Source organism: Pempheris klunzingeri, chromosome 12, assembly GCF_042242105.1.
Source record: "Pempheris klunzingeri isolate RE-2024b chromosome 12, fPemKlu1.hap1, whole genome shotgun sequence".
Lineage (NCBI taxonomy): Eukaryota > Metazoa > Chordata > Actinopteri > Acropomatiformes > Pempheridae > Pempheris > Pempheris klunzingeri.
Window position 1 is genome coordinate 1,048,931 of NC_092023.1, and position 25,293 is coordinate 1,074,223.

Consider the following 25,293-nt stretch of genomic DNA (forward strand, 5'->3'; position numbering starts at 1 on the left):
AATATCTGTCAAAGACCATACGATGTGCTTCTGATCTATAGAATAAAAGAAGTTGCCCAAGCCTTCTGCTGAATGTGGACATGCTGTAACAGAAACAGAGACTGAAAGAGAGGGAGAGGCAGAAAGAAGAGTCTGCATGACATGGATACTAAGAGTCTCCATTTTTTTAACTCCTCCATCAAACACAACATCAGCGGTGTGTGTGTGTGTGTTTGTGTGTGTCTGTGTGTGTGTGTGTGTGTGTGTGTGTGTGTGTTCACTCACCGGTATTTCTGTGGGTTTCAATGCAGGGCGTGAATTGATGATTCATCCTGTTTCACAGTGGGCAGTCAGTTTTAGAATTGAGCTCCATAAAAGAGTAATGGAAAATCCTGGGGAGCTGCCGTCCTGTGGCCCCCCAGCACCCAGTGGTATGCTCTATCTTGGCATATTATCAGTTTCTGCACAATCTGTTTGTCAGCGAGCCCATGACTTCAAAGGAGGCTTAAAGCTTTCTTTCATTTTCTGTAGGGGTTGAGGGGTTGACAGAGTGAGTCTACATTTTACAAACAACGCCCCCCCCCACCACCCAGACATCTGGCAAAGTGAAATGTTACCATCCTGGATGCAGCTCCTAACATTTACTCCAAAGCATAGATCATAAAGTATTAATAGATATATGTCAGTATGACCACCAGAAGGGTGCCTCTCTCAATCGGATCCTTGTGTCGGGCAGGGTTAGAGATGGGCTAAAGCTGCTGAGCGTCCTTTAGTCCCCCATCACCTCACTACCCTGCACAGAGGAGGATGGGAGTGGATAACCACCATTATGGCTGTTGTGTAAAATTGCCATTATTCAGTCAAGCGATTATCTCCTGCCGTGGTGAGGAAGGCGTCTCTGTGACTGTGACTGATGCCTGCACATCTGAGACTGAGGGGGAAAGACAAAGAGGTGACCTCTTTGTCTTTCTCTTGTTTTAAACACATTGTCACAGATAGCTTTACACTATATCAGTGCTTATAAAGCAGAAGTAGTCCACAGCACGCACAGTCCATGAGAACCACGCTGTCTGTGTAATGTGAAGTCACACACCGTTCTGTGAGGGCTGTTTGCTGTTTAGCTCCGTCGCCTCACAGCAAGAAGCTTCTGGTGGTTGTGTGTGTTTGTGCTCTCTCTCAGAGCACTCTGGCTTCCTCTAAAGACGTGCAGGTTAGGTTTACTGGTGTCTCTGTTGACCAGGATGGGCCCCACCTTTCGCCCAGTGTCAGCTGGGATTGCCCCCCCCCCCACGACAAGCTGCACAGATAATGAATGGATGACCAGTTATGTGGTGTATGTCTGGGCACCATGGTGCTCTCCAGCTCCATCATCCTCTCCTGCATTTGGACCAGAATTAATCAAGTATTCAGGATTTACTTTCCCTGAGGGTGAAAAACAAGTCAGCTTCCTACTTAACTATCAAATGGAAGTAAGATAACTCAAATATGCTTGAAGTTAATTAATATGTAATAATTTGTCGTTATAGACTCCCTGTCAGGGTTAAGAGCCTGTGAGCTCATTCAGGGTTTTGTTTGACATCACAGTTTGTTCTATTCATCAAACAGAAAGGAAGCTCTCGGCTTTCTAATCTCCTCCCCTCTTCCATGCTGGTGGAAGCTCTTTATCATCATGGTACGGCAGCCATTGCTGCTCTGCATCAACAGGAAACCGATGTGAACTTTGTAAGCCACATCAGAGGTTCATTATCTGGTCTGTTCCAGGTCTCTTCCTGTTAAAGGGGAGTTCTTCCTCCACTGTTGCTCTATATAACATCTGATGCTGCTCATGTGGGGATTCTTGAATCTTTAATGTTGAATTCCTGAATCTTTGGGTCTCTCTCTAATTAAAGAGTTTGGTTTAGACCTGCTCTTTATGGAAAGCGTTGTTGTGAATTGGCGCTATATAAATAAAGATTGATTGATTGATTGATATATATATATAAAAATATAATGCCAACACTGTTCTTGAGTGTGAAGCTCCTCTTTTCAAATAATGAACAAAGACTGTCTCTGACTGTACAGAGTGCACAGCTCAGGCAGCCTGGAAGCATGAGGAACAGATACAGAACACCAGCTCATTCATGGTGTTCAGTCTGAAATCTCAGTATGCAGCATTGATCATCAGCAGACAGGCTTTTACTTCCATGCAGTAGATTTATTTTCATCATTGTTGAGAATATATATCACATGGAGGTCATTGTTTAGTGTGTAAACCACTAAACTGTTCCAAAGTGGTCACTGAAACACGTCCGTGCTCCAGAACAGCACAGTAATAAAGATACAGATCCAGAGAAAGAAAAAGAGCAGCTAACGGTTATTTCTGGGCTGTTTTTGTTGCTTTTTATGAACCCCAGTCAAATATTTTTTATAGCTTATATCTGGCTTCAGAGACGGACGTATACATTATGTCCATTGTCTGTATTGTTTTTATGACGTGAAAACAGAAAACAAGAAAAAGATCTTGTTTTCTACTGAACGTCTTCAGTGTGCTTATTTGCATGTTGTTTTTCTTCTCAATATTTAATTAAGTCTTTATGATTCTTAGTAGCACAGCACAATCATTTATTTGCCATTTTCTCTTGTAATTTCCATTTTGGGTTAAAGTACTTTCCATTGCTCGTATTTAATACTGCAATTTCATATCTTTGCACTTTGTCTGATGCTGCGTTGCTCCGCTCTAACCAGTCACCCGTCCAATAATGCTTATTATGATGTAATGTACTGTAATATTCTCTAAAAGCTGTCTCTGAAGGTCTAGTTTGGGTGGTCTGGATCGTCAGGGTAACTAATTAGACTTCTGAATGGCTGTGACTTCTGTTGTCAGATCTAAACTTGTCCACTTAATTTTACCCGTCGTGTAATTCACCAGAGACTTTGTTGCCATGAGCTCGTGCACTCACTGCTCCTCTGTCTCTCTTTCGTCCTGTGCAGATCACACGGGTCATTTTCTGTGTCTTCCTCGAGACCGACTTCACCATCTACAAGAAGAACATGTCTGAGACTTTTCAAGGTACGTGTGTTTACTGCCACCTGATTAGTATTGTATTAATCATTAGGTTTCATCTGTCACCTTGAGTTGAACTAGCTAATGTATTGATGACTGATAACGATACTGTGTTTTTCGGAGGCTCATGCGATGCCACCACCTACCTGGCTGACCATCTGTATAGACATGAGTAGCTTTGCTACCTTTTGTTTCCTAAGAAACATCTGCAGCTAGAGATATGCTGTTCCTGGAAACAGCGGTCTAAGGGCCTGTCAGGCTTTGGTGACATCTTCATATGTAAACAAATTCAATGCATCCATACGGCCATTTGGGAGATTAAGAGTGACAGTGATTAAGAGTGCTGACAGTTGGTTAAACAAGTGTCAGGTTCTCTCTGGATTGGCTTAATAGGACTGGAATAGTTAGACTTCTTGTCAGTGATCCAGCAAGCTGACATTTTACATAATTGTTGATATTCTGATGAGACTTTAATGTCAGATTTGATTGACTGTAATAATGGTCCCCGGCAGTGAAAGTCTCCCACAAGAACTTAAAAATCCAGGGATGCATAGTAACCACTGACCGTCCATGGTTACCGCTCCTCAATTCTGTATGTGAAATAAACAAACATCCATTATCTTCTACTCCCACTCTCTTTTCTGTCCCTCTTTCAATTCCCTCCCCCCTTTCATGCCATCATCTTTCTTCGGGGGCCAGGAGCAGTCACCAGCTCTGATGGGGGCTCCATGGAGGATTGAGTTTAATAGCTGGGGAGCTGAAAGAGGCTGGCTGGCTGCACCAGCCTAGCATTACCTCCCTTTTACCTCACTTTTCGTTCCCCACCTCCCCAACGGAATAACGGCTCTCAGGCCTTCATCTCGCTGCTCCCAGATGGAGAGTGTTTTGTTCCCCCTGCGCTCCCGTCATCTATCCTGTTCCCCGCCCAGGCTCTTCCCTGAAAGATTACATTCTGGGGAGAGACCTTAATTATATTGCCTGCCCCCATGCACCCAGCACCCGTCTCATCATATTAGTGCTGTGAGATGAGAATCTGGAGCTGTTGTTCTCCAGTTATCACTCTCGCCATTTACAAGTGCTGTCAGTGGATAAATGCCCTATATCTCGCCGTGACTGGGAACAGAGAGGAAACACAACGACGGGCTCTGTGCATGTCACAGAGGGAGAAAAGAAAGATTTTGAGAGCTACATAATCAGAAGATAACTTTTTAAAAACTATTGTTTACCATCATGCAATGAGTTGCTAATGAGGGAGGCAGAGGTCAGTCTGGGATTAAATGCGGGGTCATTGCAGACGGCTCCCACAGCACGCCGTGATGCCACACCAAGTGCTTTTCCTCATCACAGTGTCTCAGCTGTCATGTGCCCTTTGACCTCCGGGGTCAGACCTCCCTATCACAGCTCTTTGTGTATGCGTGGGCCACAGAGGACGCTAATTCCATTATAGACCAAGTGGCTGGATGGGTATGACATTCCCGCTCAGGGTCATTGTCTGGAGTGAGGCAGATACATATTTTTAGCCCACGCTCACCTACACCTGCTCCAGTCTTTCAGCTCACATGCTTGTTCAAAGCTGTTAGCATACTCTCTGTGAAAACAACAGCTCTTTTAAGATGCTCACACAAGGAGGAGATAACGTAATTTCATGTGCTGTGATTGTAGACTAGACAGTTAAGGTACTGAATTCAAATACTTTCTCCAGCCAGACTGCACCATGTAGTTTAACAGTGGCTGATAAGTGTGCTGTAAAGAAAGAAGTGCTGATTGGTATGATTGCATCATGTAGGGTATGCATAACCCCGTAGTGTGGAAAACATGCACTTAGCCTGCACAGAATGGCAGTAGTGAATCAGATGCTGTGAATTAGCTCTGCAGGTGTGCTCGAGCACTTTCAGCACTTGCCATCATCCTCCCTGCCAGAGACAGACAGTCAGGTGAACACTGAATGCATCACACAGAGGCCTGAGACCGTTCTGTCTCCTGCAACATCCTCTTGCTTTCAGTAACCCTCTGTGGCGCTGACTCTCCCAATTCTCTCTCCCTCTCCCTCACTAATTCTCACTTAGACCTCTCATTGTTCCCATGCCACTTGCCCATTACCTCATCCCTCCACTTACTGTGACGCTTCCTCGTTATATCAAGGAGGAGCTTCTCCACTGCCTCCTCCATCAGTAAGCTGTTATGGAGACGTTGTGAATGGTGGCCTTGATCTTTCTGTAATTTGTATGTGTGGTCGTGTGAAACTCAGGATCTTCCCGGTGACATCAGTTTCAAGCATGTCTGGAGTTGAGAGTAGGCACAATGGATTTTTTATTGAAGTCTTACTATTCTCATTTTTCATCGTATAGCTGCTGTCCTCATATTCGGGCAATCTGTCAAGTGACAATGACTGGAGTCGGAACGTGTAAACAGGACATTTGCATACAGGAAATTGCTTTATTACAATGTGCATTCCCACAAGCTGTCACCATGAGAGATCCGAAATATGTTACATCTCTGCAGAAGGAGGAAACTGAAAAATAGCCCGTGCTGACAAGAATACTCGTGCACACCTGCATACAGTACAGGCACAGCAGCCTCAACACAAACACATACATAACAGCAGAGTTGCACATCGTCGAATTGAATGTTAGCACATCGACATCACAGCCAAACATTAGACTGAGGATTTTCTTTGCAGTGGCATGTGCCCTGTGGTTGAATAGGCTCACCAGAGGAGCTGCTGTTTGATGAGGAATGATGATGGAGTTCTTACGAACGCATGAAGGTCTTTTTATGTTGCAGCGGCTCAAGGAGCTCTTCAGTCGTGTAGACTCATATGTTTTGAGAAGCAGACCTCTTGAACAGAGAAATAACTGAAAAATGTAAATAGACAAACAGACTAAAACACACAGCGACCACAAGTAAAGCTTTTAGCCTCCGTTAGCCACCTCCCCAGCTGAACCCATAACCTGTGATATAAAGTCCCATTCATGGCTCTGAAGCTAAATCAGACCGTCCTGGTGACCAACAGGGCCGTCAGTGTTTGCATAGTGTGAAGGAACACACACACTTAGAAACAGCAACCAGAGGGTTTTAGGGATTTAACATAATCGTATTTTTTATAAAGTAAGTATAACCTTTGATTGATTAACATACAGAACTTAATCAATGCAATTAATCATACGACATGATTCCATTAAGTATTCACATTGCTCCACAGATCATGATCGACCACATGCTTGCTTTGGCACGTATTATTTGCGAGCATGGGAGCAGTCAGGCAGCTGTGGTTGAAGAGAGTAAAAGCATGTTGAAATTGATTCTGGGTACACTCCGCTACTAATATGATCCGGGTGGCTGCCCACAAGCTGGGCTCCATCTCTTCTTCTCCTCAATCAGCCACAGTGCTGACAATATTAACACAGCCCACAGATCTGCAGGGGCTGCTGCATTCTCTCAAACTGTTTCACTGACTTTCCAATTGACATTTATTTACGTGGTTCTTAATACACTCCGTATCCATACTCCAACCCCACAGACCCCAAAATGTCCAAATGGGGAGCATCCCCCCCCATCCCTCAACCCCACTCTGCTGTGGAAGAAGTAAAGCTGGTGTATGCACTAGCTTCTATCACACACATGTGATTTGTGGAGAGAGGATATGAGGGGCTACAGGAACCCTGTGAGGGGTGAACATGCAGTCTGTGTTGGTTTCACAGGGCTGTCCCTCGGGGCAGGGACATGAGGAGACCATGGTGTGTTAGTGATGTGATTGCCAGAAAGCTCCATGGTTCAGAGTCAGCTTTGGCAGATATGAGGATTCAGCTCAGCTCATCGTACGTGAAGATGTGCAGAAACCGCAGACATGTAGAAAGTGTAAGAATACACATCCCGGCTGCCCGCTTATCCACGTGGTTAGAGGTTTCTAACCTGCTCGGCTGTAATACGGATCAGTTTAAAACTTCAAATCCGACTGTGGCTCCAACACATACACACATAATTGTAATCTATTCCAACAACATGTGAGTGGAAAAGTGTTATAAGAGGAATAATTCCTTCACTCAAAAATCTGATGAAAAGATTAATACGTCTTTCCAAGAGTTAGATGAGAGGATCAGCTCCACTCTCACGTCTTTTCATTTACACTAAGCTGCAGCCAGGAGACACTTAGCTTAGCATAAAGTAGGGTAGCCTAGCTCTGGCCAAAGTAAGAACCTCTCCTCCCACCAGCACCTCTGAAGTGAACTAATGAACACATTATATCGTTTGTTTTATTCGTACATAAACTCAAATACAGAACAACCAGAGCTCCCTGCTGTACTTTCATATTCAGTGCACAGGAATAAGAGTGGCACTGATCCTTTACATCTCACTGAGAATGCAACCAAGCATGTTTCCCAAACTATTGAACAGAGGATTGTTTCTCATCTGTTTCATATCATTATAGCTTTTGTTCACCATCAAGAATCAAGCAAGGCATCCCTTGAGTGAAAGAAGTCAGTGAGCGTGCAACTGTGCCGTCTTTACCCAAAGAGAGACGGATAAAATAAAGGTGTCATACGTCATTACTGTAGACTCGGGCACATACATCCCCTGTGTTGGCAGCAGTGCTGAGTAGTGGTAATAATGTTACAGCATGTGGCCGGAGCTGAGACATGTTTCCTGCTTGCACCATTGTTACTGTACACTGTATCAGTGAGCCCTCCCTTTGTTTCCCCAAGCAGGGTTAGATTAATGCACTGCACCCTTAGATTCAGTGTTATACAAAAGAAAAGTCTGTCGCTGGATCCACAGGGAGCTCTGATGGTTACACTTCTACAGGAAAGATGACAAGCCTTTCATCAAAGCTAACGCTTGCTTTGGCTTGTTAACCACAGTGCAATCATTGCTCAGATTCATGCACAGCAGTAGATATATATAGATATACATATAGACATTTACATGTGCCTTTACTTAGTAAGCCACTCATATGAACTGTGCACATTAAAACACAAGCATGTATAAGCTCAAAGCATCTTGAGGCTTGCTGAGTCTGTCTGAGTGTGTGTTTGTAGGATGGCAGCCGTGAGCTCACATCCACAGTTCCTCTCTACTCGTCTCATACAGTTTCTCCTGAAGCAGCATCCAAAGGCTCCTTCTCATCTTCCACCATGCAGCTGAACTCATCCACCCAGAAACACCTCTAGCTCACTCAGTCTGTCTCACACAATAGAAGTAGAGAAAAGAAGAGGAGAAAATCAAAGGTTTTTCTCTTTAAGGCACAGTTGTCCACCCAAGCCTGCAGTCCTTGTAATTTGAGGAAATGGGAGGTTTTGTGTCATTTGTGCTGAGCCTACCAGTATAGATTTAATTGAAAAAGAATGTCTCATGAATGTGCCTCCCCAGCACCCACCCACCCACAAACACAGTCATTTGGTGTAATAACTCACTAGATCCAAGGCCGTCTGGTGGGGGAACGGAGAGCTGTGAAGGGCTGTTGGTAAGGTTTGGGAACATGGCAGCTGGTGAGGACGGAGGAGGTGAAAGAGTTTCAACTGCCGGCTTTTGGACACGTGAATGGGACGGGGTTTTTCTTTGCATACCAAAAGAAAATCATATTACAGTCACATTGTGAGGAAACACTGCAGCTTCCAGCTTTACTGCTTGGACGGTTTAAGCAGACAGAGCGCACAGTAATATGGCATCAAAATACTGTGCTCCAACATTATAATCAAGCAGACAAGTCGTGATGACTCACTGTATCGTACATTATAAAATAGCATAGTTTGACATGCTGTCTTTTTCCCCCTCTGCCAGACAATGACATGGAGGTTACAGAGAAGCAGCTGAAGGGAGGTGAGTGACAGAATATTTCACGGTTGCCTTTTCACCTCAACACCTCCATTAAAGCACACAAAGGCTGAGTGAGTGGCGTAGCTTCATCTCATGACAGTGATTCGCCAGGTTTTATGCAGCAGATGAAATTGAATGTTTACTCATTTGGTGACAAGTTGGATCCTGACACATTGTAGGTAAAAATACTCCATGTCAGCTACATTACATTACAAGAGCTTATATCCACAGCTAATTCCCAACACCATTCTCTCCATCCGGCTTAGGGGCACAATGCCTTCAGACCACCTAAAGCAAGTGACAAAGGAACAGCGGAGCAACATCCCTCCACAACGTGCTCCGAGCGATAGCGCAAACACTGTCAGTGCATAATGCTTTTATCACAGCACCATCTTGGCACACGGCCTGAAACTCCCAGATACTGCTTATCAGGTTAAACTATTGACATTTGTCTGTGCACTGATGTACTGAATAAGCAATGACATGAACAGAAAGCCCCATGGAAGTGTGTATATTGTTTGAATAGCAGGAACAATAGATCCAATAGAGTTTTTTATTTCACCTTGGTAGACAAAACAAAATCATTTTTATGAAATGTTTGATGAAGCGCCCCGCCTCCAGCAGCTCTCCTCCGAGGAAGAGTGGGCCGCACAAAGCACCCGATGGCAGGTTTTCTTTACGAGTACGGGGGGGTTCAGAGCAGGTCTCTCTGCTGTGTCCCTCAAAGTACACGTGCAACTAACTAAGCAGAGAACAATGTTAGTTTTACTGTCTGTGGAAGGAAGTGTTCAGATTACCGTAGATGTAGAACCCAGGGTGCTATCCAAATGTTTTTCCTCCCAAAGTCACCCCCATGATTTGCCAATTACACGCATCTGTGTTTTCAATGAGATTCCATTTTGGGTGAACATAAAAGGGCTGCTTTATAAGTGCACTGTAAAATGTGATATCCCAGACTGAAACAATGTGCACGTAATGGCCACATCATAAAGACTTGGCCGAGAGACGCTGCATTCAGGAGTTTGTCTTATTGTTAGCGCCTGAGTAACTACGTTGTTTTCCTCACCAGTTATTTCACACTGTATAATAACATAGCAGCAGACCATACCAAGCCAACAGAAATAACCCCTGATAATTCCTAGCTCTGTTGTATCATCATGCCAGCCCTGCCCTGGTCCAGTTTGGCCTTGTTTGATGGGCCTCTGCATGAGTGCCAAGGACTGGCCTTTTATTCTGCTCCATCAGCCAGAGTTTGAATCAGTGCAGCCTGGAGCCGATTCAAAGGTTCAAATGACCGTCGTTCTCACATGGAACGGTGCTTTTGTCTCCCACACTGCGCTCTGGAGTTGGTCTCAAAGCCTCACATTCTTCTCTGCTCTCCCACAGGAGTCATTTTTTCTGTCGCACAGGTATAAAACAAAACAGCGTAAGAGCCACTGAGTTCTCCCACAGGCTCCTGAAGCGTGGTCAGCCGAGACAGAGCGGCAAAGTTAGAATAATCACTGCAGTGGTGATTTCAGCTTGCCAAAAGCCATCTTTACTCACACCATCTCTCATGTAACTGTGCAAATTGGCAAGATGTCACACCCTCTGCACCCCGATGCTGTTGGGGGATAACAATGTGTCACTCCCACATCTGTAAATCACCATTTATTTCTGCTTATTTGTAGATACCACACCCCCATCTACCAAATCCACAACCAAGGAAGAAAGTGAAGACGGCAGCAGAGGTATGCCTGTTGGTGACGGTAAGTGTGTGTGTGTGTGTGTGTGTGTGTGTGTTTGGCATTGTAACTCTGTTCATTTGACTGCATGTTGTGGACACGTTAAGTAACATTACTGGGAGGGGAAACACTGTGTGTTGATACGTGTTTACAGAAACATTAGTAATGGAGTGTGTTCTTGGTCAGTAATCTCCTGCTCTCTGGTGCCAACTTCCTCTTTGGGGAAATGAATACAAGATGAAGCTTGGTCTTTTTTAAAAGAATGTTTTCTTAGAGGCAAACTTGTTTAAGAAGCCATTATCTGGCTATTCTGCAGTTTCAGCCCCTTTGGATGTGTAATATTGAAACAGTTATAGGCTTCTCCGATACGATGGACCAAAGATAATTAGATTCTTACACTGGAGGGTGTTAGTAGGCAATTAAAATCGTACACCATCCATTTGTCTTCAAGCCTTAAGGTTGCAGGGAATTTTTTGAAGATAGCAGGCACGCTTGTTTTCTTTGGGGAAACGGTTCCTCTCGCTGATTGTGAAAGGCTGGACCAGATAGTGCAGACATTTCAAGGGCGTCAATACATTTTGTGTTGTTAAACAAAGCACAATAAGTCATTTCTCCCCGCCTATTCAACATACCTTTCCATAATCCACAGCAGTAATTCAATATGATTCACAAATTCAATCACCAGCATTAGGAGGGCATAAGTATTTTGTAATAATCTTTATAAATCCTAATTTATCAGGCCCGGCAGCTTAATAGTAACTAATCCATTCACAAAAGGCCTTGGCACAGCTTTCTAGCATGGGAACACTCAGTCCTTGAGACAACCTCTCTCACAGGAAGAGAATGAAATGATTTTGTACTGCCTGCGCTCTAAAGGTTAGGTCTGGTTCGATGCAGCACATAGGAAGGATTAATCATAGGAAACTCTCAGATGTCAAGATAGCAGCGAGCGGAGGAAATGCAAGCTGCAAAAACAGACTGTCAGCTGTGTGAGACAGACATTTTAAGATGCTTGAGAGTTTCAGACCGCTGCTGTATAAGATCTTCCTCCTACAAAAACACCCTGGATTTCTACATCTTGTCTACAGAGCCGGCGAAGCAGGTCACCTATTTGGTATAGTCAATATATGGAGCACATTTTAGAATAAATTACACTCTGCAGCATAGTTGGTGGAGTGTGTCTGTCAATATGCCTCAGTGTGATCCATTCCATCCATCACACTCCCCGGGGGGATTCGCTCCCCCCAGTGTGTGGGTCAGACAGGAGGGGCTTTTAGCCACAGGACTGATGAGGAGAAAACATTAAGGCTCTTCTCCAGTGTTTTTCCATGATAAATACACTGGTTAGTGGGCTGAAGGTAATTATAGGGCTGCTCTGTCCCACTAACGGCTACATTTACAGTTGCTTTGTCACCGAACGAGCAAAACGTTTCTTAGTCTCAGTGGACTGAGTGGAGACAACAATAAGAAGTTAACACTGTAAGAAAGAGCACATAACCTGGAGTACACATAAGCATCATGAACGCCACACAGCAAGCCTCACATCATCACTGTGTATTATGGTATTAGATAAACATCTTATTATATTTTCATATTTATCATTTTGTCTCTTTTCTAACTGCTTAATCTGCCATAATATTCTAATGGATGTTTTACCTTCACATGACTTTTCACTGTTAAAGTGCTAAATAAATAAAGTTGAAATATATTTACTTTAAGACCAACACAAGTGGGAAGATCAGATTTGATAAAAAAGTGTTTCAACTCTTCTTCAAAAGAAGCCAACCCACGATCCCTCGTCAACTACAAGTAACCCTGCGTATTTGCAAAAAAGGGTCACAGATTAAGTGTGTGTGTGTGTGTGTGTGTTGTGATGTAATCCACATGAAACAGAAGCACAGCACGCAGATGCTGTGAGCTATAGAAAGACACAGAGCCAGAGTGGGGAAGGGTGAGTGAGACACAGAGGCAAACGCCAGCCAAGAGGTCCAGGGCGAAGCAGAGCCTCTCCACGGCGCACCTGAGCTGGCAAACAGCCCCACGCTGTCTATTATTTGGTATCAGATTGGTATTAGTGAGATTAGTGGATGTCACAGGGCACAGTAAAATGTGGACACTGAGCCAGAAGTCGATGCCTGGCTGGGTCTGTTTGCCTGGCGTGCTTGAGCTTTCTGGGAAGGAGCGGAGAAGGAGAGACGGAGGCGAGCGTGGATGAACATACAGATTAATAACAGTACGCGGACAGACAGTAAGCCTCTCCGCAGGATGCCATCTTTTCCACCGTGGCACCCCGTCAAGCACCGCACGCAAAGACACTTGCACTTTGCCTGCACCCACACATTTCACATGCAGAAGGTCCTTGAATGATAGCTGTTGGTCATCTCAGCTCTTCTTCCTTCACACGTCTCATGCATTTTTTAAATCCTCCCCCTTTTTTAAATCTTTTCTGTCCTTTGCTCCAGTTGGCTTTAATGGAGGCAAAAGGAAACAGGACTGGGGGAGGACACAGAGAGTAGCTAGAGTGTGTGTGAGTTAACTCTCTGTTCATTCCTGGATATGAGATACTGCTTCCACTTCAGAGGAAATATCGTCTGAAGTTGATGTAGTTGATCTTCAGCCATGCAAGTAGGACACACAAGGAAGGTTGCATATCAGCTTCTAAATAGTTTATGCACTTGTGATACTGTACCCGGAATCTGATGTTGACATAAATAAATCATCTAAGTGTGTGTGAGACTAACATTTTATTCAAAAAAGAAAAGAAAAAAAGCACTACAGTAGCGCTGCTTATTCAACACCAGAGCAAACATGTCTGAAACGGCCTTCCTGTCGCCATGTGTCTGAAAGAGGAATCCTCAGGAGTATTGACACTGGAGGTCTCGAGGTGTGGACTTTGGCTGCAGCCCCTGAGTGTGAAGCACGTCAGACTGTGATTCTCAGGGAGGGCAGCTCGGTGCAGGAACGCTGTGACAATGCTGCCACCTGCTGTTTGGAGCTCATGAGTGAGAGGTGCTGGTTGGGAGAGGCAGTGCTCTAATTGAACTTAACTCTGAGCCATTATAAATCACATCTGCCCTACATAGGATCTTTTGTTGTCCAGTTTGTGTGTGTGTGTGTGTGTGTGTGTGTTTATCCACAATCTGTCCCTTAGCATCCGTTAGCACAAATTGAATACTGTTCCATTCGATACGAATGATCAAATAACAGGGAGGAAATTACATTCAGCCTTTTTGTCGTATCTGATATATTGTTGTTTGGCATCACTTTAGACAGATACCACGGCCATGCATAATTCTTACATGCAGAGGAAAGGTCCAGGGTGACCTCATGGCCAGTGAAGCACTCGTCTTAACCTGCTTTTACCAGTGAAGTATTCTTTTCAGCCCCCTGTCTGTGGCTCCATCTCAAAATGCCAGTCATGATTAATAGAAAGGATTGCCATCCACTGTGTGTCACCAGCATTCTCCGTGATGGACAGAGGCACTTGAGACAAACATGCAGCACTGGTACAGCTGGCCTTTTCCCCATTTAATAGAGGCTGGCATTTTTATTGTTCTGAGTGCAGGGCAAAATTGCATAGATATGAAAAAATGGTTTCTCTCTACAGCTTGTTAAAAAAGCAATTATAGAAGCTGCACAATAGCCATTGTAGAGCATGTTCTCTTATTGGTGTCATGGCTTTCATTTACTCAATTTGTCCCAAATGTCATTGGTTTATGTGTGTGTCTGTGTGTGCATAAGAATGTAGGAGAGTGAGAGAAGGGGTAAGGAGGGTGGGGGCGACAGATATGATACATAAGGTTATGTCACTGCTAAAATCTGTGCATAGAAAATGTACATTTATTAGCAAATATATGAGGTCTGTGTGTTCCTGTGATTGAAACAGAAAATATATGTATTCATATATTGTTATATATGCTAATAGACTAATACACTATAGTGATCCTATTTTTAATCATGCAAAACTAATGACCTGTAATTACCTTTGACCTCAGCTGTTCTAATCAGCTAAAGTTAATTACAATGTTAAACCTTTTAATGCATGTTAGCATGCTACAGTTAGCGTCCTCCCCCCTGACAGAACCTCGGAGACGTCTGTAGACTCTTTCTTTGATATGAACTGTTTGTAAGAGCTGAAGCTGAAAAGCGTCTCTGTCGCAGCTAACAAAGCAACTGTTCTGTTTCAAATAAAGAAAGAGAGTTGTTCTAATGTTATTAGCAAGTGTAGCATAGGTTTCCTTATGAATAAGCTAGAACTCAATTATCAACCCTCCACGTAAAACACAGTGTGGAAGTGACACCAGCAAAGCAGCAGCCAGGCAGGACGTTTTGAAATGGAATAGCAGCTCTCACAAGATGAATCCTTCGCCTAGAGATGAACAGTTTGTGATCATCACAATGACAGCTAGCTTTGTTTTTCACAATGAATGGCTGGCATTATTCCCACTCATGCATGTGCTCGGCTGATGATTTCTCTCCCTTCCTTTTCAGGTAAAGAGGAAACAGGTGATGAAGAAGAGGCTGACAACGGTAATGTAGCTCTACGGACCATTAACACATGTTTTGAGCCCCCTTCGGCTCTACCAACGCGTCTTGATGTCATTTGTCATCAAAAATTGTATTTTCTGTTCGCTCCAGTTCAGTCTTTCCATCCTGTGTGCCACCACTCTAGCAAAAAAAGTTCTCTTATCACAGAAGCTTGGAACAAAGAAATCCTTCAATTATGTATGGCTTTGGAAGTGACATTCTTTTCCCCTTCTTTTTTGTCACTTAATTTATGCACGTCTTTGTGGTTCCATTGCTCTCATACCGCAGTACAAAGACAAAGCTACACAAAGAGATGGAATGAAAAGGCTGTTTGAGGTGATATCGAAAGCCAAGTCAATTCAACTCCAGGCACTAGCACTGAACTCAAATGTTTTCCACTCTTTTGAATCCCTCTTCCCTTTCTAGAAGCAGCAGGAAATGAAGACGTGGAGATGGCGAGTCAAAACCCAGGTACAGTAACGACTCTGGGCTCCAGCACGAACACACGCTGTTGTCATTGTGCAGATTGTCTCTACTTTCCACATCACTCATTGAGAAGAAAGGAACGCACTTTAGTCTGACTTCTATCTCCAGATGAGATGGGAAGTGCACGAGCTGACCGACATGCTCTGGTGTTCACTTCAGCGCTGAGGCTGATTAAAGGTCTAACCTGATCAGTCTGGTTAGCGGCGGAGGAATAACTCGTAAACAAAGCTCTAAACGCATCTGTACAAGGCTGGATGAACAGACCCCGAGACTCAAGCGGGAGCCTTAAGTGAATTGAGAGTGTGTGTGTGTGTGTGTGTGTGTGTGTGTGTGTGTGTGTGTTTCAAAGGGGTAACCATTAACTTTGAGCTCGAACCATTTCTCTTCCTCCAAATATCCTCTGTGCTGCTGCTATATAATTAAGATTCTGCATTTGCATACTGGCAGTGTGCAGCGCCTCGCCTCTCTTCTGTTTTTGTTTTATTCAAATCCAATCCCATTGAAAAGATTTGACAGATAGAGCCTCTCTGAGCATGTGTTGGTAGATATTCCATGAGAGAGTTACAGCAAATGCAGCCGTGGGATCCTGTCCAAGACCTGAGATATGTAATTACTTTCTCACGAGACACAGACAGAGGTAGGACCTAGGAGGAGCAACCATGTACAGTACAGCAACACCTGTGTGAGTGTGTGTGTGTGTGTGTGTGTGTGTGTGTGTGTGTGTGTCAATCAATCATTCAATCAATCCATCTTTATTTATATAGCGCCAATTCACAACAGCGTTATCTCAAGACGCTTTACATAAAGAGCAGGTCTAGACCAAACTCTTTAATTAGAGAGAGAGTGTGTGTGTGTGTGTGTGTGTGTGTGTGTGTGTGTGTGTGTGCAGGTGAAAATGAGAGACCACAGATCAATATTTTGTTCAGTTATGTGTTCTTGGTTACTTTGTAAAGTAGATCGTGTGTGCAGACGTTCACTACGTGCTCTGTTTCTGTGTTTGTATAGTTCGTACCAACACATCTAATGATGAAGATTTCTATCCTGAACTGGAAGCTTTCTAAATGTTTTAGAAAGCTAGATTGAAACCAGCTCATAGAGCGTAAAGAAGCTGTTTTTCTTCAGAAAGGTGCCTTTTTTTAGTTTCTGATAGTTTTGCCTTCCTCTCTGTCAGCCTCCATGCCTTTCAAGCCGGAGAAGAGCAACCTGTTGATGTGAAAACCTTTCTGAGAGATTTCTGTCAGAAATAATGATGTATTGGCTTGTTTTCTGCCATGTGTTACAGGATTTAATGTGAAGGCTTCGATTCCCTGTGCCTGAATTAATCCTTCAAAACTTCAACCTCTTTATATAATTCAATGTTTGCCTTCAGATGAGAATTCAGGAAGCGAGGAGCCAAATCAAGAAAAGAGCAGCGCTGAAAATGAAAACAAAGAGAAGGATGAAGACGTCGGCAGTGACGACGACAAAGACAAGGATGAAGAAAAAGACATCAGCGACAATAAAGAAAAAGATGAGGACAAAGATGAAGACAAAGGTATGCACATAAGGGTACATGTGTGTGTTTTCATGCTTTTATCTGAAAAGATGTACAAGTCAGTCAGTCAGATATCAATACCAGACTGAAAAAGGTCCAGGTGATCGTCTGGCTTCCTTACAGCATCTGTATCTGTGTCACTGTATGCAGCAGACAGATATGACAGATATGAATAAGTCAGGTCAGGACACGGAAGCCTGACGGCTGACATAATGACAGCGTGGCGCAATGGAAACATAGATGTTTACATTTTTGGTTTACCAGCAGTCTAAAATTACATGGTTTGGAGCCAGAACACAAAATATGCACAATGTGATTTCTTGCTGCTGGTGTATGAATCAATGCAAATGTATCTGTCGGTGCAGAATAAGCAGAACCGAGTGAGGAGGATTTGGGGCTCAGATTGTGTGCAGTATTACAGATTAGACATAGAATCTCTGGAGCCTCACAGTCCACACACACACACACACACACACACACACAGACACACGGGTCCCGTCACCTGTCTGCAGAGACACTGGTGACGTGAAGATGCTGTGTAACAAACATCAGAGCCTTGCTTCCCTTTTGCAGCAGAAGAAGAGCAGCCGGCCGCCAAGAAAGAGGACGACGACGCAGCGAAGCCCTCCGTGGAGATGGAAGGTAAGATGTGATGTGACCCACAGACTGTCTGTCAGCGTGGTTGTCCTCTCCGGTCCGCTGCATCTGAATGCTTGTGTCATGAATTAATACGTCGGGGTTGTTAGTCAAACTAGTTTTCCCCCAGAATCAATCTACTGCAGCCCCCATGTCCCTTCGTACAGGAAGCACTAGGCACTGTGTGGAGCAGCAGGCGGAGGCCATGATGGAGGTGCAGGTGCCATAGCTGTCTGGTGCTCAGCTACATGGAGCAGGTGTTGCTCTTTTCTGGGCACATTCAGAACGGATCATTCTGTTACATCACAGCAGAGAGCGGTCACGTTTCCTTTTAACCCAAGAACTCATGATGGTTTTCTTCCTGTCAAACTCTAGTGTGCAGTTACTGCTGAATGCATCTGATTTGCACGTCCGTTAGTTTAGCGTAGCGACTAGGAGGAGCTGTTTGTGCTTCACAGCAGTCACTCTGTGGAAGAGAAGGCTGAATGTTTCTATCATTAACAAACCCTTTATCCAATCAGGATAATCTGTCTTTATTTATGCCCGTTCTGTTCTGGCTCACATTTTCATTGATGAAGGGTATTCTCTGGAGAAGCCGAGGGTTAGATTTGTGAGCCCCAGCCAGGCCCCCTCCCACCAACACAAAGGTCTGAGTCACTCTCTCACCTCCATTTCACTTTCTGTTTGACTGACATTCAATTAATTTAGTGTGAGAGTGAACATTCCTGATAGATCTATCTGAGATAGCCTTCTCCATCCTCTCTGAAAAGCCATTGGAATACGTCCTGCAAACACTGGAGGCTTTCCATCACTGGAAAGCTTCACTCCAGACTGTTGATTGTGTCTCGCCTGAGCCCACCAGAGTCTGTCACTGTCTCGGGTTACCACGGGCTGTGTGCTGTGTGGTGGCTCTGTCAAGCAGTAAACAGTGGTGTCATTCCTGATTGCAGGCAGATTGCATTTTGTGCAGAGGAGCAGAGCCTTGGACAGAGTGCCGACCTGAAATGTCTCGGATATTGAATCTCACGCAGGCCAACGCAGCCCGGCTTAGCCATGTGTAACCAGCTATTCGCAGGACAAGACCAAATGATTCCTGAGCCAATACCCTTTATTAAAAATAATAACTGTAATCAAGCTACCTGCTCGTGGCCACAGAGGTTAAATCTGCTTCATTGAAAGGAATAATACAATGACTCATAATAAGGAGGAATCAGTAATGAATCAAACAATCTGAGGACGGCTGAATATGAGGTTGCTTCACATACGCACACACCCACTCATGAGTCAGTGTGTGTGTGTGTGTGTGTGTGTGTGTGTGTGTGTGTGTGTGTGTGTGTACTTTGTTTTTTATGTTTTTGACATTGTCTCACATTCACAATCAAACAGTAATTTGAGAGCACAACACTGATGGAGGTGGTGATATAATATCTTGTGTTTAATCTTTCTTTATGTCTGTGTGTTCAGACTAAACCAGGAGAGTTTGCTCTCACCTCGACACGAAGGAGGATTGTTAAGCTTTGTGGTAAATTTGTGTAACCACGAGATAAAAACACACATTTAAGCCAAATCTTGAGCAAATGGACGAGTTACTGCTGCAGCCGTGTTTATGTTTGCTGAGCTCTGAGTGTCAGACTCATTTTAGAAATGACTCATCGGTGCTAATTTGCCAAAAGGACAGATATATCTGATGCTCCTGAACACGAGAGCGAGGAAAAATGTAGAAAAAAGGAATTTGCTGCTAGTGGCAGTCTTTTCTCTTTGATCCTACAGGAGCGGCCGCACGGCTGCACTGCTTTCTAATGTTGTCAGCTTAATTGTTAATGGACTCGTTGGCCTCTGAGCAGTGGCAGTACTGTAGCTCATCAGCTATGCTGCACCTGTGGCTGTGCGTGTCTTTGATTTCAGAATTAGCAGCTTGATACCTGCTCGTCCTCTGAGCATCCTCGTAACGCCATAATGGACACACGGTCACTCTCTGAGCATTAGTGATCACCGCCACATAGCAGGATGTATTATAGGCAGTCGTGTCGCTGCAGCATTTGCAAATACCATCCTCTATATTTCCTTCTCCCAGCTGTCAGCGATCTGTTTACACCCTGCTGTTCTCACATTGCTCAATCTTACACATATGGGAGTGTGTATCACAGCTCAGTCGCACTAAATGATAGCAGAGCTAAAGAAAACAGCTTTGTGCTCGTTTCATTGTCACTCCTGTCGTCATTGTAACTTGTTAATATCATTATTTATTTAGTCTACACACAGTCCCTTGTAGTCGATAAGGAATTATGTCACTGCCCAGGTCATTTGTTGATGCCTTATCGGCTCGTATTAGCAGTTATTACCAGAAAGACGTCTGTGGTTAATTACAGGTTTGTTCTTATACACATGCAGCTATGTGTCGTCTCTGGCTCTACAAATGGCTTCAGCTTCATACAATAATGAGCAACCAAGAGCTATAGGATCCAAACAATATATAGAAATAATATATTCCGTGGATTTGATTTAGCTCTCTAGAATATCTGTGTGAGTGGAGATATGTAAGGAGGTAAGCAGAGGATTTTAAATTAGGCTGCGAGCTCCACAGTATCAATCATATGTATTAGATATCTCCCTGCACAGGCAATGAGATTCTCAGTCTGATATTTTGGATGTTATAAAGGCTCCTCAAATTAAATCAGAATCCAAGCCGCCTTTATTTATGAATATTCATAACATACTTTAAAATGGAAATAGAGGCTATATTGTTATTGTGTTTGAAATATGTATCCAGCAAGCCTTGTTCTGGTGACTTGTGAGAGTGGGCACCCGCTTCAGTAAGCTCACGGAACATCCATAAATTAAAATAAGACTGTCTTTGCCTAAAGCTAGGAATAAATAAATCTGAATTGTGAACAGAAATTGTTTTTCTTTCATGCAGTGTGATTCTCCTACAGGAGTCGATAGCTATTGTCTTAGCTCCAAAGGTAAGATTTAATAGCTGCACGGATTCAGTGCCACCGAGTGAACAGCAGCTCATCCTTCTTTCCAATCAAACTTTGAGGGAGTTTTGCCTGTGAAACATTTGCATATCATGCACTGCACCAAGACGAAGCTGAATAAGGTTTGTGTTGGTGCATTACAATAGACTTCTCTGTGACAGTGTTTCCTACCAGACTGCTGTCAGTCTAGCATGTGCCTGTTATTGATACGGCGCTGCTCCTATAGCTCTGCTCCTCAGTGTATCCCTGAACATAAAGCACAGACAGCGTAGCATTGAGGGAGCCTCAATCTTCTGTCCATGGTCCTCTCACTCTCCTGCCTTCGCTGAAGCTGACCTCTGCTGGAGGCTGGCTGTGAGATGAAAGCAGCTCCTTGACTATGGAAGGATGCTAAAGAGAATACTTTAGAGGGGGGGGGGGCTCTACCTGAGCGTGGCTAGGTGCAGAGCAGACGGGTGAGTAAGGGACAGACTGTAATGGCATACTAAAGCCAGGCAGGAGGGACCCTGCAGGGGAGACGGAGAGAGAGAGAGGATGGAGAGACAGACAGAGCCAGCAGGCTATCACAACAGACATCAGCCCAGAGGCCCAGAGGCTGCTGGAGCCGACACCCCCACCGCTCAGCTCTCCCTTCACTTTTCCTTTGTTTCGTTTTCCCTCCTTGGACCTGTTATGTTGTTTAAAAAAACATCACAGCAGCTGAAGTCAACTCTAGTTCGTCCTCATTATCAACAAGTTCTTGTTTTCGGCGCCTTTATTGTTTCATGACTTTCTGTCTCCAGATGTTTTTTCACACGGTGGCCAGGAGACGGTGACTATAGACGGCTGTAGCTACTTTATTTAGCTCCCACTACTTTATTAGACTCAGTTCACTGTATGTGAGGCTCTGAGCAGGAAGCCCAGCTGCCCCCACTAGTGCCATATGGTGCCCAAAAGCCACATGCACATCATGCACCCACCACTCTGCCTTGGAAGACACTAAAAATCAAAAGGCATCAAAATGGAGGCAGAATAAATCCCCTTCTAAAAATTGTCATGAGAATTGGTTTTATTCTCTTGTTTGCAAGTTGTATTTGGGGGATGTTATTGATTTCTGTGTGTTTTACTCCCCCAGTGGTTCTGCTTGAGTGTAACAGATCAACAAGCGGACACAAATGGCCTCTCTGATATCCAGCGGACTTGCCATTGGCAATATTAAGACACACACACACACACAAAACTATCACAGCACAGTGACCCTGTGAGGCCACTCTTTTATGTTAAAGCATCAAGTAGAAACAGTGTGATTTCTTAGTAATCCATTGCAAATCAAAAGCGAGTTCTTTTTTCCTCTTTAAAGCAGCTTGAATAATTTACCCCTGAATTCATTGCTATGTTCCTCTCAGAATTTGTTGTTGCTGAAGTGTGCTTTGCATTCATGTTCCTTCATCTGCAGTAGCAAAAAGGATTTGAGGCTTTGCTTAATTGGATGTTTTGTGCCCTTTTGTCTTGGTCTTTTGTGAACAATGGGATACTGGTGATGTAAATCTAATTCTGGAGAGCAATGCGGTCTTTCCTGTGGCTAAGAGTTGTCAGTACACAATTAACTTTTGGCATAACATTGTATACTGCAACACTGAGTGGCTCCTCGGGGAACAAGCTGCCACTGGCTGAAGACATTAGGCTACGCTTGTGTTTTATAGCTTTTCACACTGACTGTGAAAGTCCAGGAACTGCAGCTACACCAATCACGGCCCTGCGGAGCTATTGTGTGTGACTCCCCGCAGTCTTATCTTTATCCGTATTAATGCCGCTTTTATCATTGAATTCCATTTGGCTTTGCCCCTCGTTCTTAAAGTCCATTTAACTCCTTGGTTTGACTTGCTTTGTTAATTGTAGGTCGCTGGAAATCAAAGCGAGTCTGTTTCCTGGTGATTTCAATTTGAAAAAGTTTCACTTTTCAAAATAATGACATTTTTTCACAGTCTGTTGATCCCTCGCCGTCTGAGCGGAGTTGGTTCTTTGCCATCATTCCTCGGCGCCCTCCATCATTTTGTAGTGTCTCATTATTGATGAGAAATCCCCGACCCCGGTCATTTAGCTGGAGATGGACCAACAATGTGCACAATGTCCATTATAACGGTCACCTCTAGCCCAGGAGCCAGCTTCAAAGAGAGGGCGCCGCTTCTAACAGGCTGCAAGGGACACACTTTTTCTGTCCTCCTTTGAAGCTCCTCTTTTGATCAGCGCTCTTATTCTGTCTCCACCCCTCTGTTTGCTTCACAAAAAAGGCAAATGAATCAACTCAGAGCAGAGTGAGAATTTGTCAGCCAGCAGAGATGCAACAAATGTGTGTTTGAAAGGTGTGGAATACATTTCAGCCTCAGTCACACACATCCTTTAAAAAACACACACAAACACACGGAGACAGTGTTTGAGTGAGGAGTGATCTCTGTATGGGCTGCCTGTCTCCTGGAGGCAGGGAGGGAGGGAGGTTTGATGGTAGAGCCGGTTCAGTTAAAAACACGAGGTGGATACCGACAACAAAGGCCTTTGAGACTCAAACATGACCGTTGGGATTTTAAGTCTTTAACCCTTTGGATTGTCAATGTCGCTGTGCGCTAAATTCACTTCTGTTCCTCAGACATTTCACCCCCTTTTCTCTCTCTTAATGAAAAAAGAACAAGATGTAATTAATCCAAAAAGATACTGGACAATAATCGTTAACACAAACTGTTGTTAGTTGCAGTTGCGCACACACACACTTCATTGGACATTAGGCAAAAAAACAACCAGCAGTGAAGTAAAATCAGAATTAATTGCCACAGTAGTAATATCTGATTCGACATCTTCATTCGCTGTAATTACGTCTCCCTCAGTCCCTCTCTGCCCTGCTGACACATATACTGGCTCTAACTCTCAGGCTGCACTCTTGCTGACCTTTGGATGACAGACAGCCGCTCTGCCAGGGCTCCTGGTTTCACTGCAGTCTAGACGATCACTTCGATTATATTGATCAGTCCGATCCATGATCTGCTGCCGAAAATCTTGAGCTGCCCAGAAGAGGCATCGCTTCATAACTGCAAATCAGTCCGCTGGCCTGAGCCGTGTCCTCGATGACCCACAAACATCCAGCCCTTTCTCTCTGAACGTGCTGCCTCTACACCTCCCTCGGCTGTGGTCTGCCCCATTTTCATGTATGGCGGGGGTTAGCCGGGTGACCTTGTGTCAGATTCACCAGTCCAACACTGTCTGCCTGCGCCTTGATATAGTAAAGCACAATAGGTAGTGAAGGCAGAGGTGGGCAGCCTCCTGCAGCAGGCCACAAGCAGCACAGGGAGAGTCTAAAGATTATGTAAAGTAATTCAGCGAGTGATGAGAGAGGAGCAGGCCACCGCTGACAGCAGGTTTAGCAGGTATGTAGGTCACACAGGGGGAGGCCTCTTTTGCATTTTTTCCTTCCGTGTCTATTTTTGTGTTGTCTCCCTCTCTCACATCTTCACTTAATCAGTTATTCACTTACTCCTTTCATCTCCGGCTATCAGTGTTCTCGCTCTGTTTAGTCTTCAGACAGACCACTGTGACGCTCTCACGCTACCTCGGACAAAGAGGGGGAAGAAAAAGGAGTAAAAAGAGAGATCAGGAGTGTGAGCCGTTGTCAGCGGAGACAACATTTTTGCTGGTGTTTCTCAGCTTTCGAACCTTGTTGTGTCTTATCAAACGTTCGCCAGTGGTCATTCTCCCTTCAGCTGGTGCAGCGTACGTTGTCAACAGTGCTGCCTCTTCTCTCTCTGCCTTCTAATCATCTTCACTTTCTCTGAGTCGTAGCTTAACCCCAAAGCAGATGTGTCCCGTCCTCCTTTCAGTCATTCAAAGCACTCTGTGTTTTCTCATCTTGTCAAGCATGGCCCCGGCCCGTGTAATGAGCTCGGGCCTTTTCAGTCCGGTTAGAGCTCCCTGACCCGACGTGGAGCCGCCCCACCGAAGCCACCACTGCAAGGTTACCCAAACCCGCAGGGAGCACAATGCTGCTTAGTGTCCACAAGCCGGCGGCCTTTTCTTAGGGAGAAGAAAGGCGGAATATTAATGAAGACTCTTGGCTTTTCAGGAGGATAGCAGTTGAGAGGGGCGGTCACAGTGTTTATTGAGCAGACTTGTTTTTGTCTCCCCAGCCTGCAGGTCACAGCTCAGTGCTCTTTAATTGGCTCAGATTGTCAGACAGTGTTCCATCTCATAGCAAAGAAAGCTGCAGCTATCAAACACTGACCCTCTCTTCCTAACAAAACCCCTTTTTACTTCTGAGAGTGGCAGCTCATGCAGGCTTCCACAAGTCTGCACTACAAACATTAACATATGAAAATGGGCTACTTTCCACATTTACCAGCTCATTAGTCCTTTGGTTGGGCACTTGTTGAGGTCCACCCACTCTTGTTTTGCTTGAGCAGGGAGATGTCTTTAATTATCTTTTCAGTAAGCATATCAGGCCCAAAGCTATTAGTCCATGCAAAGTTCAACGAGGGGCTCTTTGATACTCGTTAAATATACATGGCCCACTGCAGACCGGGCCCAAGTCCCTCTTAGACCACCCAGTTT

General features: G+C 44.4%; 1 protein-coding gene across 5 annotated transcripts in view; it reads left to right on the plus strand.

The window, feature by feature from the left end:
• macrod2 (mono-ADP ribosylhydrolase 2) overlaps window positions 1-25,293 on the plus strand; it is a 361,037-nt gene that overhangs the window by 328,783 nt on the left and 6,961 nt on the right. For 4 of the 5 annotated variants that reach the window (XM_070840882.1, XM_070840883.1, XM_070840885.1 and 1 more), the window contains exons 9-15: window positions 2,950-3,028; window positions 8,801-8,839; window positions 10,507-10,584; window positions 15,052-15,090; window positions 15,514-15,558; window positions 16,943-17,107; window positions 17,681-17,749. In XM_070840882.1, the coding sequence (XP_070696983.1) occupies window positions 2,950-3,028; window positions 8,801-8,839; window positions 10,507-10,584; window positions 15,052-15,090; window positions 15,514-15,558; window positions 16,943-17,107; window positions 17,681-17,749 (514 nt within the window). The remainder of the gene's footprint in view (window positions 1-2,949; window positions 3,029-8,800; window positions 8,840-10,506; window positions 10,585-15,051; window positions 15,091-15,513; window positions 15,559-16,942; window positions 17,108-17,680; window positions 17,750-25,293) is intronic. The other variant, XM_070840884.1, reaches the window with a different exon arrangement.